This window comes from Ciconia boyciana, chromosome 29, assembly GCF_034638445.1.
Source record: "Ciconia boyciana chromosome 29, ASM3463844v1, whole genome shotgun sequence".
NCBI lineage: Eukaryota > Metazoa > Chordata > Aves > Ciconiiformes > Ciconiidae > Ciconia > Ciconia boyciana.
Window position 1 is genome coordinate 736,263 of NC_132962.1, and position 17,308 is coordinate 753,570.

General features: G+C 61.8%; 1 protein-coding gene across 1 annotated transcript; it reads right to left on the reverse strand.

Moving 5' to 3' along the window:
• Positions 1 to 1,971: 1,971 nt before the first annotated feature.
• Positions 1,972 to 16,717, reverse strand: CCHCR1 (coiled-coil alpha-helical rod protein 1). Its single transcript, XM_072847996.1, has 15 exons — positions 16,697 to 16,717; positions 15,844 to 15,880; positions 15,678 to 15,738; positions 14,817 to 15,153; positions 14,058 to 14,141; positions 13,147 to 13,284; positions 10,783 to 10,893; positions 8,821 to 8,906; positions 8,178 to 8,290; positions 7,616 to 7,679; positions 7,280 to 7,347; positions 6,997 to 7,082; positions 6,778 to 6,820; positions 6,401 to 6,529; positions 1,972 to 2,367 (listed from the first exon to the last, which is right to left on the reverse strand). The coding sequence occupies exons 2-14, from the start codon at positions 15,869 to 15,871 to the stop codon at positions 6,435 to 6,437; spliced, it is 1,314 nt and encodes a 437-aa protein (XP_072704097.1). The 5' UTR covers positions 15,872 to 15,880; positions 16,697 to 16,717; the 3' UTR covers positions 1,972 to 2,367; positions 6,401 to 6,434.
• Between the last annotated feature and the right edge of the window lie 591 nt (positions 16,718 to 17,308).

Below are 17,308 nucleotides of genomic sequence, written 5' to 3' on the forward strand. Positions count from 1 at the left end.
GCTCTGGCTCAGATCAGGTCACAGCCCAGTTCACACTCTGGCCCAGTTCAGGGCTCTAGGCCCAGCTCAGGGCTCTTTCCCAGCTCAGGGCTCTGGCCCAGTTCAAGGCCTGGCCCTGTTAAGGCTCTGCTCCAGCTCAGGCTCTGCCCCCAGCTCCAGGGCTCCTTCCCAGCTCAGGGCTCTAAGCCCAGCTCAGGCTCTAGGCCCAGCTCAGGGCTCTGGCCCAGCTCAGGCTAGGGCTCTAAGCCCAGCTCAGGCTCTAGGCCCAGGTTACCTCCTGGCCCAGCTCAAGGCTCTAGGCTCGGCTCAGGCTCTAGGCCCAGGTTACCTCCTGGCCCAGCTCAAGGCTCTAGGCCCGGCTCAGGCTCTAGGCTCGGCTCAGGCTCTAGGCCCAGGTTACCTCCTGGCCCAGCTCAAGGCTCTAGGCCTCGCTCAGGCTCTAGGCCCCGCTCAGGCTCTAGGCCCAGCTCAGGGCTCTAGGCCCAGGTCACCTCCTGGCCCAGCTCAGGCTCTAGGCCCAGCTCAGGGCTCTAAGCCCAGCTCAGGCTCTAGGCTCAGCTCAAGGCTCTAGGCCCAGGTCACCTCCTGGCCCAGCTCAGGCTCTAGGCCCGGCTCAAGGCTCTAGGCCCAGGTCACCTCCTGGCCCAGCTCAGGCTCTAGGCCCAGCTCAGGGCTCTGGCCCAGTTTCATCCAGGGCCTGGCTCAGTCAGAGCCTGGATCAGTTGAGGCTCTGTTCCAGTTTAAGGCTCTTTCCCAGTTCAGGCCAGTTCCCAGTTCAGGCCCTGTACTGGTTTGCAGCCAGCTCCCCATTGCGGGCACCCCCAATTTCCCTTCGAGCCACTGCCCTCGTCTCACTTCCGCTTCCGGTGTAACACCGACCAATCAGCACATGCAGGGCAGAAGCATGGCAGCCAATGGCGGAGCGTGGGGCCCGGCTGCGTCACCGTGGCAACGGGTGACCGTGGCAACGGGTGACCATGGCAACGGGAGCAGGCGCCCCCGGGTCCTCCTGCCCACCCGCAGCCACCCCCTGGGGACACCCCTGTCCCCATGAGGGGCCTCAATGTGTGTCCCCCCCCGCCCAGGGGACCACCCTGTCCCCATGGGGGGGGGCAATGTCCCCCCACCCCTCCTGGGGACACCCCCGTCCCCATCGGGGGCCCCAGTGTCCCCCCAGGACCCTCCTGTCCTGGGGGACATCCCCCCCAATACTGCAGGGACATTCGTGTCCCCAAATGTCACCACCCCCGACAGGACACGGTGCCACTGGCAACGTCACCCCATGAGCTTTAATGGGCTGAAATGGTGCGAAAAAGGGACAAAGCTGTAAAAAGAAATAAAGTGTTGGGTCACCGGGATGGGGAGAACCAGTAAGTGACTGGCCAAACTGGGATGGCACTGCCACCTGGGAGGTGACATGGGGGTCCCACCAGTGCTGGACTGGGCCATACTGGGATGGTGCCATCACCTATAGGGTGACACATGGGGATGTGGGGTGCCACCAGTGCCATACTGGGATGGTGTTGTCACCTATGAGGTGACACAGAGGGACACGGGGTGCCACCAGTGCCAAACTGGGATGGCATGGGGGATGTCCCCTGGGAGGTGACACGGGGTGATGTGGGGCCCTACCAGTCCTAGACTGGGCCAACTGGGATGGCACCATCACCCATGTGATGATGTGGGGGTCCCACCAGTGCCAAATTGGGATGGCGCTGTCACCTGGGAGGTGACACGGCGTGATGTGGGATCCCACCAGTGTGGGACTGGGTCAAACTGGGATGGCAATGTCACCTATGGGGCAACACATGGGGATACGGGGTCCCACCATTGCCAAACTGGGGTGGTACTGTCACTTATGTGGTGACATGGGGGTCCACCGGTGCCAAATTGGGCCAAACTGGGATGGCACTGTCACCTATGAAGTGACACATGGAGACGCGAGGTCCCACCAGTGCCAAACTGGTCCCCGTTCCTGGATCCACCCTACTACCACCTACATGAAAGGTGGGTGGACACCTCGGTTCCTGCTGTCCCACCAGTGGGTTCTGGGTACGTTGGGTCTCAGTGTCCACGTTAGAGCGGAGGTCACCAGCTGGGACATGACGGACTAATTGGATTTCCTTGATTATCCATCAAGATTTCTGTGAGGGAATGCCGGATTGCCCCACGGAAGGGTTAGGATTGTCCATCGCGTGAAGGTTCTTGTCTTTTTAGATGTTCTCCACATCTTCTCTGGTGCTAACACCTCACTGGGTGTTAACAAAGCTCCTGGAAACACTCACTGCACTTTCTAGGTGGATACTTTCCGTAGGATGAAGGTTCAAGGACAGCTTTCCACTTGTTCATCCAGGAGGTCAATGGTTCCTAGGGAGGGAGAAAGAAGACCCAAGGTCTTGGAGAAAGAAGACCCAAGGTCTTGGAGAAAGAAGACCCAGGGTCTTGGAGAAAGAAGACCCAGGGTCTTGGAGAAAGAAGACCCAGGGTCTTGGATCGCATGCAGGCCTCAGGAACAAGTCATCTCGCTCCCACCGTTTCCCATATTCCCCTCCCTCAAAAGTGTGTTTTCCCACCCGGCGTTTCCCAAAGGATGGGTTTTGATTCCTCGCCTGTTCTCCTGGATGCCCGGAGGTGGTCAAAGCATCCTGCTGGTGTTGGATCAGCACATGGACCTCTCTATAGTGGACTACCCGTAGGAGTCTGCTGTGAGTTCAACACTTGTATGGTCTCCCATTAAGTTCCTCCCCTAATTAGCAGCATCGTTTTGCTGTTTGAGTTGCTTAATCGACCCCTTCCAGCTTTCCACCATACCCTTCTTCAGGGCTTGGTAGGGTTTCAAAGTCCACTTGACTCCATGCTCAAGACACTGTTCCTCTCCTATTTTATTTTTAAAAAGGTGACCCATTATCTGTATCTCCTATGGCGTCAGGTGCACACCAAATCATCGGTTTAATCGGTTTAATTACCCAAACTCGTTACTCTTTCAACTCCGATCATCATCGATATTCCATCCTTCAGAGGTTGGTGTCACGAGGGAGATTGAGTCAACTTACCAAGTGTCCCAAAGGACTTGGGGACATGGGTAAGTGGTTGACTTTTGATAACTCCTCCTACCATTACCAAATCCACGAGTGGTCATTGGTGGGACTGCTTGTTGCTTAGAGCTTGGCCAACATGGTCTTGCTGCTCCATGTAGCCCCACCATTCATGGAGCCATTCAACCATCCAATACTCAAGGTAGAAGAAAATCCTGCCACGTTTCTACTGGTGGTCGCCCGTATCGGTCCTTCTGGCCACCCGAGTGGTATTTTTCCAGCGTGCAGCTCCGTGCCCTATAGCGGTAGGACGGGAGATGGTGATCTGGTCTCTTTGTTCCCAATATTTTCTTCTCCATACATCCCCGTTCCCCATCTGCCAGTTGCATTTTGCCCAATTTCCTCGCCGTTGTGTAGCACCAGCCCATACTTATATGGTCCAGATGTATATGGTCCATACGCCATTTCTAAGAGCCAATACGACGTCCTAGAGCTCTGCTGGTGGAGCAGCACCTTCTACGTGCTCCATCACCACAAGTCCATCAGCTACAGATCCAGCAGCACCCGTTCCTTGCCATTCACCCAACGTTCTCTGAGCACTCCCATCAGTCAGACACCATCCGGTTGGTGGGGATGGAGTTCAGGAGCATCCTGGGTAGGAGAACATGGAGGTTTCGTGTATTCAGTGGCCACTACTGCGTGCTCCGCAGCTTCAGCAACTTCATTCTCCTTAGTCAAGCCACCTGTGATGGATATACAGTTCCACCTCTGTACAGGGGTCTTAGGTGCTACATCTAAAGGCGGTGGTTTACCACCGAGAAGAGGTTTAAGAAGAGGTATTGGCGTGTGGAACGTTAAGCTTCTTCCCCAAGTTGAGGGTTCAGTTGTCCTCAACCCTTCATAAGCTGCTAGAACCTCTTCAAAGGTTGAGGAACTGTGCCGAGCACTCTGCCCTGAGTTGGAGCTCCTCGGAACCGGGAGGTCCTTGTTGACATAGTCCCACCAATATCCCATCTCTCCCACCTGGATATGCAGCGAGAGGAGCCGCATGGGGTGGAAGGCTCCCAGTGACAGACACACATTCACATTGGCCTTCAGAAGCTCCAGGGCCTCTTCACGTGGTGGCGTCCATGCCCAGATGGCATTTTTCTTGAGTAAGTTATAGAATGGTCACGTTGTTATATGAAAACCTGGAATACATGTCCTCCAAAATCCTAAAGTCCCTGTCACAGCACCTAACTCCTTTATTCTCGGGGCTGGGTAACTCTTGGAATTCTTGTAGGACCTCAGCAGGAGCTGTTTTCCTCCCACCTCTCCATCTGACTCCCCAAAATGTCACTTCCCGGCTGGGTCCTTATTTCTTTCCTTCCTCTACCTCAATGAGCTCTCGGTGGGTGCTAATCACCTCCACAGCCTGTTGCACAGCTTCTGCTGGGCGTCCACCTATTAAAACATCATCTAGATGTTAGTCTCCACTTGCCATTAGGTTTCTTTACTGGTCATACTGGAGAGCTGGAGGAGGATGAGACTTGACGACGATTAACCACGATCGTCATCTCAGGACTTGGATCCTCAGCGGTGGGAGCAGCGGCCGTGAGTGCTTCCACTGAACCGAGCCCTGGTTTCCCGTAGATTCCCGGTCTAGGTTTAGTGCCGATAGATCCGGGTCTATCTCCAAGCTCGCATCCTCTGGCTCCCGTCGTCATCCTTGTAAATCCTACGGCGTCACCCCCGTCTCCTGACACAGGTCCCAGAGGACCATCACGAGAAGTTCACAAGAACCCAGCCAGCAGAAGGGGAGTTGCCAGCTTGTTGAACCGACTCGGAGGGAGCCCCTTATCCAAACACATTTCCCCTCATCTCTGCGAGCGTTTCCCAATTTTCCCCTTGTATTTCGCACGGAGACAAACCATCTCTTTTTTTATTCCATTTATTTTAGCTGAGGTTCTCCCCCCGGTTTTCATCCCGTGGGGCGCAGAGTGATAAATCAGCTGGCGTACGTTGAAGGACCTCTTGGAAAATAATACAGTTTAAGCCTGTCTTAACGGCTAAAGCTAACGATTTCTCAGCTCCGACAGCGCAAATCCGTAAGGGACTGAGAATATTTGGCCCCGCGGTATCTGATATTCCCGGACCCGATGCTAACGATGGAGGTTCAGCGAGGGGTAAGGTGGAGGTGGTTGGGTTTGGTTGTCCAGATCCGTGCCAGCCCCTCCATGGGTGTTTCCCCCTCGGTGTCTTTCCTCCAGATCAATTAATCGGAGACGAGTTTTGTGCCCCCGCAGACGTGCTCTGTTGTTCAGCCTTAATTACTGATGCCAAGAGGGCAGGGAATCGTCCTCATTATCACCCGCAGGTCCGCTCGTTTCCAGATATCCCAACCATCGTCATCCACGGCACAACGGACTTGAACCGGGTCTAAAGCGGCTTCCGACCACCTCCTCCTCTGTTCTTCGCCTTCTGCAACTAGCTGGGGCTGAAATTTGGCCTCAAACAATCTATTTTGCATTTCTAATTGCTTACGCTTCACTTCCTCATTTTCCTCTTCCTCGTTTTCCTCTTCCAACTTCATCAATCGTATCCGTCGCTGCTCCAAGACAACTGCCCGGTCGCCAGGACACGGCATCTTCTCTTTTTCCCTTCTCTAACCTACGTGAAGCTCATCATTTGCCAAATTTCTGCCAAATATTACCAGGATCCGGCCAGCAGCTCTTAATCCGGGACAAATCCCGCTTGGGATTTCACCATCCCCCTTGCTTACATTTTTCTCCCTGTTGTTGCCGCTCAGCATCTGGTTTTTCGGTCTTCGCCACGGCACAGACACACCCAAATATCTCCGCTCACACCAAAAGCGGTCGCCTCGAGCGGCTCCAACGGGACGTGTCCGGGAGAGATCCCGCTTCTGACATCACTAACATGTCACGGTCCGTTTGCATTTCTCAAAATACTCTGTCAATTAAACTTTCGGAGCTCGTTAAGAAATCTAATGAACAAAGAAGGGCTCAATCCCCTTTGCACGGAGTGGTTTATCACCTGAATTCGCTTATTCACCGCTCAAGTCGTGAGGTTTCATCGCTTATAGCTCGTTAATTCGTTAATTGGTGCAGCTACGAGCAAAATGAGTCGCCCAGGCGATGATGCGAGCGCTCATCCTTCCTCTGGTGCGGAATCGGTGTCCCCAGTACCCCCCCCCCGCCCCGTGTCCCTCCGTATCCCCGTGTCCCCCCCCGGGACACGCGGCATGAGCTGAGCAGGAGCTGAGTGACATCTGGGAAGTGACACGAGGTGACACGTGGATCACACCAGTGCTGGACTGGGCCAAACTGGTCCCCTCCCCACTGGCTGGGGTGGTGGGGGTGACTCACGCAGGTGCCTGGGTCCGCAGCAGGGTTGGAGGGGTCAGGAGGGGTCACCGTTGTCACCGTTGTCCCCATCGTCCCCGAGGATGGCGGCACCCAGGGCCTGCAGCTGCGTCACGAGGGAGCCCAGCGCCACTGGGGGGGACATGGAGGGACATTGGGGGACATGGGGGACACGGAGGGACACTGGGGACATGGAGGGGTACATTGGGGAGACATTGGAGGGCTGGGGGGACACGGGGAGAACATTGGGAGGACATGGGGAGGACATTGTGGGACACTTGGGGGCTGGGGGGACACTGGGATGTCACAGGACACTGGGGGGACACAGGGACATGGGGGGACACGGGGACACCCGCAGGTGCCACACAGGCCGGACCTACCTCTGCCCAGGGGGGGGACTGTCCTGTCTCCACGGTGGGTGGCCTGGGGGTGACAGGAGGGTTGACACAGGGACAGTAGCCACCCCTGTCCCCGAGTGGCTCCCCAGACCAGTGTCACTCCCTTGCCATGTCCCCTGGCCCCTCCCTATGCCTCCAGCACCCCCCACGTCCCCTCTCTGTGTCCCCCACATCCCCACCCATGTCCCCCAGCCACCTCACCTCACCCCGTGCCGCCTTGTCCTGCATCACCTTGTCCTTTGTCACCTGGCCATGTGTCACCTCCTCAGCTACCCCCAAGGCCACCGCTGTGGGGACAGGGACAGGCCGTGGTGGGGACATGGCAGCCACCGCTCACCCACAGGGGCACAGGGTGGCACTTGGTCCCCAGTGTGTCCCCTGGCACCTGCCCGGTGTCCCCTAGTGTCCCACTGGTGATGTCCCCTGCCCCGTGTCCTCCCCGCCAACGGGGTCCCCAGTGTGTCCCCAACACGTCCCCACTCACCGCTGCGCTGGACCCTGGCCATTGTCCCCACGAGCCGATGAGTGCTGCCTGTCACCTTGGCCACCAGGCTGGGGACAACGTCACCCTGTCACTCCTGGCCCCAGATGTGGGTCAGGGCCAGCAGGGGGGAGGGACAGTGCCACCATGTCACCCCTGGGATCCCCAAGAGTGGGGACGGGGTCTCCTGTCACCCCCTGCAGTCCCAAAGTCAATCCCAGGGTCCCAATGTCTCCCCATGCCACCCTTGGGGTCCCAGTGTCACCCATGGGGTCCCCTGGTGTCCCTCAACACCCCCAAAGTGGACCCAGACATCTGGGCCCCTCCCCCATCACTCACTCGTCCCCCGCAGGGTCCCGCTGCCACCATGGCCGGTCCAAGGCCACTGCCGGGGCCACCAGCCCTGGGAACAAGGGACAGGGTGACACCGGGTTCACCATCCCTGGGGACAGGGTGAGTCCAGGGCCACTCGCTGCAGAGAGGGGGTGACGGTGGCATCGGGGCCACCCTGTTCCCGTTCTCACACCTGTCCTGTCCCCAGCCCTACGTCCCCATACCTGTCCCCATGTCCCTGTCCCTTCCCTGTCCTCTTATCTCCCTCCCTGTCCCCATGTCCCCCTCCCCGTCCCCATGTCCCCGTCCCCTCTCCGGTCCTCCCTGTCCCCACCCCTGTCCCCATCCCCATCTCTGTGTCCCCCTCCCTGTCCATGTGTCCCCGTGTCCCCATCCCTTCCCTGTCCTCATGTCTTCCCCATCCCCATGTCCCCCTCCCCTCCTTGCCTCTGTGCCCCCTGTCCCCACGTCTCCCTCCCATGTTCCCGAGTCCATGTCCCCCTTCCCATCCCCGTGTCCCCCTCCTCCGTCCTTGTGTCCCTGTGTCCCCCTCTCCGTGTCCCCGTACCCTGGAGGACGCGGAGCCGCTGTCCCGCCTGGCGCAGACGGGCACTCAGGGTGACCATGGTCCCGGTGGCTGCTATCACCTCAGCCTCGCGTGCTGTCACCACTGCGGCCAGCCTGGGGGACACAGGGACATGAGCAGCAGGGGTAGGACAGTGGTGACAGGGACACTGGTGACCTCCCAGATTCTCCATCTCAGTCCCCTCCCAGTATCCCCCAGAGGCCTCTCATTTCCTTCCCAGTCCCCTCCCAGTGCCTCCCAGTAACCCCCTGGCCCCTATCTCAGTCCCCCCAGCTCTTCCCAGTGTCACCCCAGTCCCTCCCAGTGCCCCCCAGTATCCTCCCAGTCCCTCCCTGTCCCCCCGTCTCTCTCGGTGCCCAGTTCCCCCCCAGTCCCTCTTAGTGCCCCTCCAGTCCCCCCCAGTCCCTCTTAGTGCCCCTCCAGTCCCTCCCAGTCCATCTTAGTGCCCCTCCAGTCCCCCACCCAGTCTCTCAGTTCCTCCCAGTCTCTCCAGTTCCTCCCAGTCCCTCCAGTTCCTCCCAGTCCCTCTTAGTGCCCCTCCAGTCCCCCCCAGCCCCTCCAGTTCCTCCCAGTCCCTCTTAGTGCCCCTCCAGTCCCCCCCAGCCCCTCCAGTTCCTCCCAGTACCTGGTAGCTGCCCGGGCCAGTCCCCCCAGTGCCTCCTCAGCCGCCTCTGCCCGTCCCCGCTGCCGCATCACCTCCTGCGCCAGGCGCTGGGACAAGTGCCACCGTGTCCCCAACCTGTCCCCAAGACCTCCCGTGTCCCCAACTTGTCCCCACTCTAGGTTACCTCCCCAGCCAGGTACTGGGACACGGCCCACTGGTCACCGATGTCCCCAGCATGTCCTCAACCCCTCCCCAGGTGGCCCCCCATGATGACCCCAGCGTGTCCCCACGTCCCCAAGCCATCCCTGACCCATGTCCCCAATGTGTCCCCAACACATCCCCACCATAGCCCAGACATGTCTCTCTGTGTCCCCATGTCCCCAGCATGGCCCTGTGTGTCCCCAGCACATCCTCATGTCCCTGGCATGTCCCCTCCATGTCCCCACTGTGGCTCTTTGTGTCCTCAGTGTGTCCCCCCATTTCCCAGGCATGTCCCCAGCAGGTCCCCATGTCCCCAGCATGTCCCTATGTGTCCCACATGTCCCCAGCAGGTCCCTGTGTCCCCAGCAGGTCCCCATGCGTCCCACGTGTCCCCAGCATGTCCCTATGTGTCCCACATGTCCCTAGCAGGTCCCCATGTCCCCAGCATGTCCTATGCGTGTCCCCCTGTGTCCCCAGCAGGTCCCCATATGCCAAACACATGTCCCCAGTGTGTCCTCATATGTCCCTCTGAGTCCCCAGCAGGTCCCCATACATCCCACACGTGTCCCCCCATTTCCCCAGCAGGTCCCACATGTGTCCCTAGCAGCTCCCCATATGTCCCCCATATGTCCCTCCATGTCCCCAGGGGGTCCCCATATGTCCCATACATGTCCCCCTGTGTCCCCAGCGAGTCCTCTCATTCCCCCAGCAGGTCCCATGTGTGTCCCCAGCAGGTCCCCCTTTACTCCACACATGTCCCCAGCGTGTCCCCATATGTCCCATGCATGTCCCCAGCAGGTCCCCATACATCCCACACGTGTCCCCCCATTTCCCCAGCAGGTGCCACATGTCCCACACATGTCCCTCCATGTCCCCAGCAGGTCCCCATATGTCCCACACATGTCCCCCTGTGTCCCCAGCAGGTCCCCATGTCCCCATATGTCCCATACATGTCCCCAGCAGGTCCCCATACATCCCACACGTATCCCCCAGATTCCCCAGCAGGTCCCACACGTGTGTCCCTATCATGTCCCTCCATGTCCCCAGCGTGTCCCCATATGTCCCATGCATGTCCCCAGCAGGTCCCCATACATCCCACACGTGTCCCCCATTTCCCCAGCAGGTCCCCATATGTCCCACACATGTCCCTCCATGTCCCCAGCAGGTCCCCCTCTGTCCCACACATGTCCCCTCTGTCCCCAGCAGGTCCCCATATGTCCCACACATGTCCCCCTGTGTCCCCAGCAGGTCCCCATGTCCCCAGCAGGTCCCCATACATCCCACATGTGTCCCCCCCATTTCCCCAGCAGGTGCCACATGTCCCACACATGTCCCCCTCTGTCCCCAGCAGGTCCCCATATGTCCCACACATGTCCCTCCATGTCCCCAGCAGGTCCCCCTCTGTCCCACACATGTCCCCATGTCCCCAGCAGGTCCCCTCTGTCCCACACATGTCCCCATGTCCCCAGCAGGTCCCCCTCTGTCCCACACATGTCCCCATGTCCCCAGCAGGTCCCCATATGTCCCACACATGTCCCCCTGTGTTCCCAGCCGGTCCCCATATGTCCCACACATGTCCCCCTGTGTCCCCAGCAGGTCCCCATATGTCCCACACATGTCCCTCCATGTCCCCAGCAGGTCCCCTCTGTCCCACACATGTCCCCATGTCCCCAGCAGGTCCCCATATGTCCCACACATGTCCCCCTGTGTCCCCAGCAGGTCCCCATGTCCCCAGCAGGTCCCCATATGTCCCACACATGTCCCCCGTGCGTCCCTGCTGACCTCGGTGTCCCGACGCTGCAGCTCGGCAGTGGCCGCCCTCTCACGCAGGCTCAGCTCCAGCCGTGTCACCCTGCGCGTCCCCGCTGCCACCGCCGCCCCCAGTGTCCCCACCTGAAGAACCCAGGTGTCCGGGGGTCTCCTGGGAGCCCCCCCAGAAGGAAACAGGTGATCCCTGGAAGGGACCCAGGCATCCGGGAAACCCCCCAACCCTCCTAGAAGGGACTCGGGACCCCCCCCTTGGGAGGGACTCAAGCGTCCCAGCACCCCCCAACCCCCCCAGATGGGACCCAGGCACCCCAATGGAGGGACCCAGGCCTCTGGGTGCCCCCCAAACCCCCCAGATGGGACCCAGGCACCCCTTGGGAGGGACCCAGGCCTCTGGGTGCCCCAAACCCCAGATGGGACCCAGGCACCCCTTGGGAGGGACCCAGGCCTCTGGGTGCCCCCAAACCCCCAGATGGGACCCAGGCACCCCTTGGGAGGGACCCAGGACTCTGGGTGCCCCCCAAACCCCCCAGATGGGACCCAGGCACCCCTTGGGAGGGACCCAGGACTCTGGGTGCCCCCAACCCCCAGATGGGACCCAGGCACCCCAATAGAGGGACCCAGGACTCTGGGTGCCCCCAACCCCGAGATAGGACCCAGGCACCCCTTGGGAGGGACCCAGGCCTCTGGGTGCCCCCAAACCCCCACATGGGACCCAGGCACCCCTTGGGAGGGACCCAGGCCTCTGGGTGCCCCCAAACCCCGAGATAGGACCCAGGCACCCCTTGGGAGGGACCCAGGCCTCTGGGTGCCCCCAAACCCCCACATGGGACCCAGGCACCCCTTGGGAGGGACCCAGGCCTCTGGGTGCCCCCAAACCCCGAGATAGGACCCAGGCACCCCAATGGAGGGACCCAGGACTCTGGGTGCCCCCCAAACCCCCCAGATGGGACCCAGGCACCCCTTGGGAGGGACCCAGGCCTCTGGGTGCCCCCAAACCCCCACATGGGACCCAGGCACCCCTTGGGAGGGACCCAGGCCTCTGGGTGCCCCCCAAACCCCGAGATAGGACCCAGGCACCCCAATGGAGGGACCCAGGACTCTGGGTGCCCCCAAACCCCCAGATGGGACCCAGGCACCCCTTGGGAGGGACCCAGGCCTCTGGGTGCCCTCAAACCCCCAGATGGGACCCAGGCACCCCTTGGGAGGGACCCAGGCCTCTGGGTGCCCCCCCAACCCCCCACATGGGACCCAGGCACCCCTTGGGCGGGGCCCAGGCCTCTGGGTGCCCCAAACCCCCAGATGGGACCCAGGCACCCCTTGGGAAGGACCCAGGCCTCTGGGTGCCCCCAAACCCCCAGATGGGACCCAGGCACCCCTTGGGAGGGACCCAGGCCTCTGGGTGCCCCCCAAACCCCCCAGATGGGACCCAGGCACCCCTTGGGAGGGACCCAGGCCTCTGGGTGCCCCCAACCCCGAGATAGGACCCAGGCACCCCAATAGAGGGACCCAGGACTCTGGGTGCCCCCAAACCCCGAGATAGGACCCAGGCACCCCTTGGGAGGGACCCAGGCCTCTGGGTGCCCCCAAACCCCCGGATGGGACCCAGGCACCCCTTGGGAGGGACCCAGGCCTCTGGGTGCCCCCAAACCCCGAGATAGGACCCAGGCACCCCTTGGGAGGGACCCAGGCCTCTGGGTGCCCCCCAAACCCCCCACATGGGACCCAGGCACCCCTTGGGAGGGACCCAGGCCTCTGGGTGCCCCCAAACCCCAGATGGGACCCAGGCACCCCTTGGGAGGGACCCAGGCCTCTGGGTGCCCCCAAACCCCGAGATAGGACCCAGGCACCCCTTGGGAGGGACCCAGGCCTCTGGGTGCCCCCAAACCCCCACATGGGACCCAGGCACCCCTTGGGAGGGACCCAGGACTCTGGGTGCCCCCAACCCCGAGATAGGACCCAGGCACCCCAATGGAGGGACCCAGGACTCTGGGTGCTCCCCAAATCCCCCAGATGGGACCCAGATATCTGGGTGCCCCCAACCCCTAGAAGGGACTCAGGAACACCCCCAGGAGGGACCCAGGTGTCCGGGCACCCCAACCCCCCAGATGGAACCCAGGCACCCTCCTCGGGGGGGACCCAGGACTCTGGGTGCTCCCCAACCTCCCCAGATGGGACCCCGGCACCCCAAGGGAGGGACCCAGGACTCTGGGTGTCCCCCAACCCCCAAGATGGGACCCAAGCACCCCCACCCCAGGAGGGACCCAGGAGTCCAGGTGCCCCCTCAGGGGAGGACCCAGGAATCCGGGTGCCCCCAATCCCCCAGATGGGACTCAGGAACCCCCCCCCCAGGTGGGACCCAGGCGTCTGGGCACCCACCTGCGCCCGCAGCGCCCGCTGTGCCTCCTCCTGCACCCGCAGCTGCACCAGGAGGGCGAAGACCTTCTCCCGCCAGCGCCCCAGGAGTGCATGCAGCCGGGGGGGGGCCACCGCCACGGGGACCTCGGGGGGGGGCAGCTGGAGGGGTAGGGGGTGAGGCGTGAGTGTCCTGGGGCACCCAGACACCCCCTTGACATCCTGCGCCCCCCCAAGCACCCAGAAACACCCCAAAGCCACCCAAGTCTGCCCCCCAACACACCCATGCCCATCCCAGGGGCACCCGAGACCCCCTCAGCACCCCAGAACCTCCCCATTGCACATCAGCATCCTCCCAGCACCCCAAAAGCCCCCCCAGTGGCACCCTATGGCACCCCAGGGGTGCCCCAACCCCCTCAGAGCACCCCAGCCCCTCCCAGCACCCTGTGTCACCCTATTGTGCCTCCAGGACCCCCCCCCATGGCACCCCAGGGCCCCCCAGCAACCCAAAAGTCCCTCCCAGGGGCACCCTATGGCACCCCAGGGCCCACCAGCACCTCTGCCCCCCTCAGCGCTCCAGAGAGGCCCTGGACCCCCCTAGAGCACCCTAGGACTCCCCCATCTCCCTGTGTCACCCCATTGCCCTCCAGGATGCTCTGGGGCACCCAAAGCCCCCCCCATTGCCCACCAGGGGCACCTTACAACACCCTAGGGCTCCCCCAGCACCCCAAAAGCCCATGGCACCATAGGGGAGGCTCAAACCCTTCCAAAGCACCCCCGACCCCCACCCAGAGCACCCCAGGACCTTCCCACTGCCCCCCTACCACCCAAGGGGCCCCTCCCAGCACCCCAAGGGGCCCCCCAGGGGCACCCTATGCTGTCCCTGCCCCCCAAAAAGCCCCCTCAGGGGCACCCTGTGGCCCCCCCAGCCCCACCTCACGGCCCAGTTCGTGCTCCTGCAGGGTCAGGATGTGGCCAAGGGCGCTGAGCCGGGCCTGGAGCAGCACCTGGGCCTGGCACTGGGGGGAACGGGGACAGTGTGGGGACACTGCGGGGATGAGGGGACACCCTGGGGACAGGAGGACACCTCGGGGACACCTCAGGGACAGGGAGTATGAGGACATTCTGGGGACAAGGGACATCATGAGGACAGGGTGACAACCTGGGGGCAGGGGGACACCATGGGGACACCAAAGGAACATGGGGACATTCTAGGGACACTGGACATTGGGATACTGTGGGGACAGGGGGTATGGGGACATCCTGGGGACCGAGAACATGGGGACAACATGAGGACAGGGTGACAACCTGCAGGCAGGGGGACACCATGGAGACACCAAAGAGACAATGGGACATCCTGGGAACACTGGATATTGAGACACTGCAGAGACAGAGAACGTGGAGACACCCTAGGGACAGGGGGACACCCCAGGGACACCAGAGGTGCAGGGGACATGGGGACATCCTGGGGACATGGGGACATCCTGGGGACACTGTGGGGACAGGGCACAGGGCCACCATGTCACCTCACCACAGAGACACCCTGGGGACAGGGGGACACCCTGGGGACACCAGAGGGACAGGGGACGTGGCCACCCTGTCACCCCAACCATGGGGACACCCCGAGGACAGGGCCATTGTGTCCCCAAGGGGAGGGGACATGGCCCCCAGGGGACCCCAGTGCCTGGGCTCACCTCCTCCAGGGGCTGCTCCCCATCAGGCTCCGCCCCCTGGGCTTGACCATGCCTCCTCTCAGCCTCAAGCTCCACCTCCAAGGCTTGGCTCCGCCTCTTCTCCGCCTCAAGCTCCACCTCCAGGGCTTGGCTCCGCCTCTTCTCCACCTCAAGCTCCACCTCCAGGGCTTGGCTCCGCCTCTTCTCAGCCTCAAGCTCCACCTCCAGGTCTTGGCTCCGCCTCTTCTCAGCCTCAAGCTCCACCTCCAGGGCTTGGCTCTGCCTCTTCTCAGCCTCAAGCTCCACCTCCAGGGCTTGGCTCCGCCTCTTCTCAGCCTCAAGCTCCGCCTCCAGCATCCTGTCAAAGAGGACCTAGGTGTCCAGGCTCTGGGAGTTACTGGGAGGATTAGTGGGGGATTACTGGGAACACTGGGAGGCTGCTGGGGGGTTACTGGGAACATTGGGAGGGGGAAACTGGGGGATTACAGAGAGCATTGGGGGTTACTGGGTGCACTGGGAGAGTTTGTGGGGATTACTGGGAACACTGGGGGGTTTACTGGGAGCATTGCTAGCATCGGTGTGTACTGGGAGGTTACTGGGAACACTGGAGAGGGAAACTGGGGGATTACAGGGAGCACTGGGGGTTACTGGGAGGGTTACCAGGAGCACTGGGGAGTTGCTGGGATCACTGGGGAAGTTATTAGAAGGTTACTGGGAGCACTGGGGGTTACTGGGCAGCTACTGGGAACATGAGAGCACAGGAGTAAGTAGGGAATGCACTGGGGGGTTACTGGGAGCACTGGGGCGGCTCTGGGAGGATTACAAGGACCACTGTGGGGGGAGGGTAACTGGGAGGTTACTGGGAGCACTGGGAGGCCTTACCTGGTGCTGGGGCCGGGGGGGTGGAGCATAAAGTGCGATGGGGGGACGAGGCCCCGCAGACCTGGGGGGAGGGGGAGGACCCAGGCGTCCGGGTGGGCGAGGGGAGACCCAGGCGTCTGGGTGGGGGAGGGGAGGGGGGACCCAGGCGTCCGGGGCTCACCAGTACCTGGTGGCTCTGGGTGACTCTCGGCCATTGGTGGCACCTTAGGGTGGGACAACTCCCAGTAAGTCCCAGTAACCCCCCCCCCCTCACAGCTCCAGTATCTCCCTATCCCCAGTCCCAGTCCCTCCCAGTAACCCCCAGTAAGGGCCTGCTCCTCCCTACACACAGTCCCAGTCCCCGTCCTCCCCCCCTCAGTAACAATCAGTGACTCCCAGTTCCCATCTGCTCCCAGTAACCCCCCAGTAACTCCCAGTTGCCCCTGCCATGGCCCCAATGACTCCCAGTCCCAGCCCCCCACACTCCCAGTAACCCCCAGTGGCTCCCAATCCCCAGCCCCAGTGACTCCCAGTACCTCCCGCCACAGCTCCCAGAGAGTCCCAGTTCCCCTCTTCATGCTCCCAGTAGACCCCAGTGACTCCCAGTTCACCTCTCATGGTCCCCGTGGCTCCCAGTAACCACCCCCTCAGATTCCCAGTGACTCCCAACATGCTCCCACTAACTCCCAGTAGCTCCCCATTTCCCCCCCGCCAAGGTCCCAGGGGATACCAGTACTCCCAGTAACCACCCACTCATATTCCCAGTTCAACCCACACAGATGCTCCCAGTAGCCCCCAGTGACTCCCATTCCCCCCCTCAAGGTCCCAGGGGTTCCCAGTACCCCCAGTGACTCCCAGTAACCACGCCCTCATATTCCCAGTGAATCCCAGTTCAACCCACACAGATGCTCCTAGTGGCTCCCAGTAGCCCCCAGTGACTCCCAGTTCCCCATACACACTCCCAGTAGCTCCCAGTGCCTCCCCATTTCCCCCTCCCCACGGCTCCAGGGGCTCCCAGTAACTCCCCCCAGCCCCAGTACCTCCCAGTAACCCCCAGTGACTCCCAGTTCAACCCACACTGATGCTCCCAGTACCCCCCGTCCCCCTCACGACCGCGCGGTGCACGCCGGGAACGCGCCACGGCCGCCGCTCTCCCGCTCCGCGCGGCGCAGCCAATCAGCGCGCGGAGCCGGGCGAAGTGCCCGCCCCCTCGCCCGGGCGGCGGGAAAACGACAACCAATGAGAGGCGGTGGCGCGAAAGTCCCTCCTCCCCATTGGCCAATGGGAGACCGCGACTGGGCGTGGAGCCTCTACGGAGGGAGCAACAGCTCGTCCCGCCCCCCCGCGAGGGCTCCGCCAATCAGGGCTCGAGGGGCGGGGCCTGGGGTAAAGCTGGAGCCTGAGGTTTAAATCTGAGGCCTGGGGTAAATCAGGGCATGAGGGGGCAAATATGAGCCCTGAGGGGGCAAATATGAGCCCTGAGGGGGTAAATCTGGGGCCTAGATGTGTAAATCTGGGCCCTGAGGCGGTAAATCTGGGCCCCAGTGGGTAAATCTGGGCCTGGAGCGAGTAAGTCTGGGCCTTGAGAGGATAAACCTGGGCTCTGGAGCATAAATCTGAGCCCTGAGGGCATAAATCTGGGGCCTGGAAGG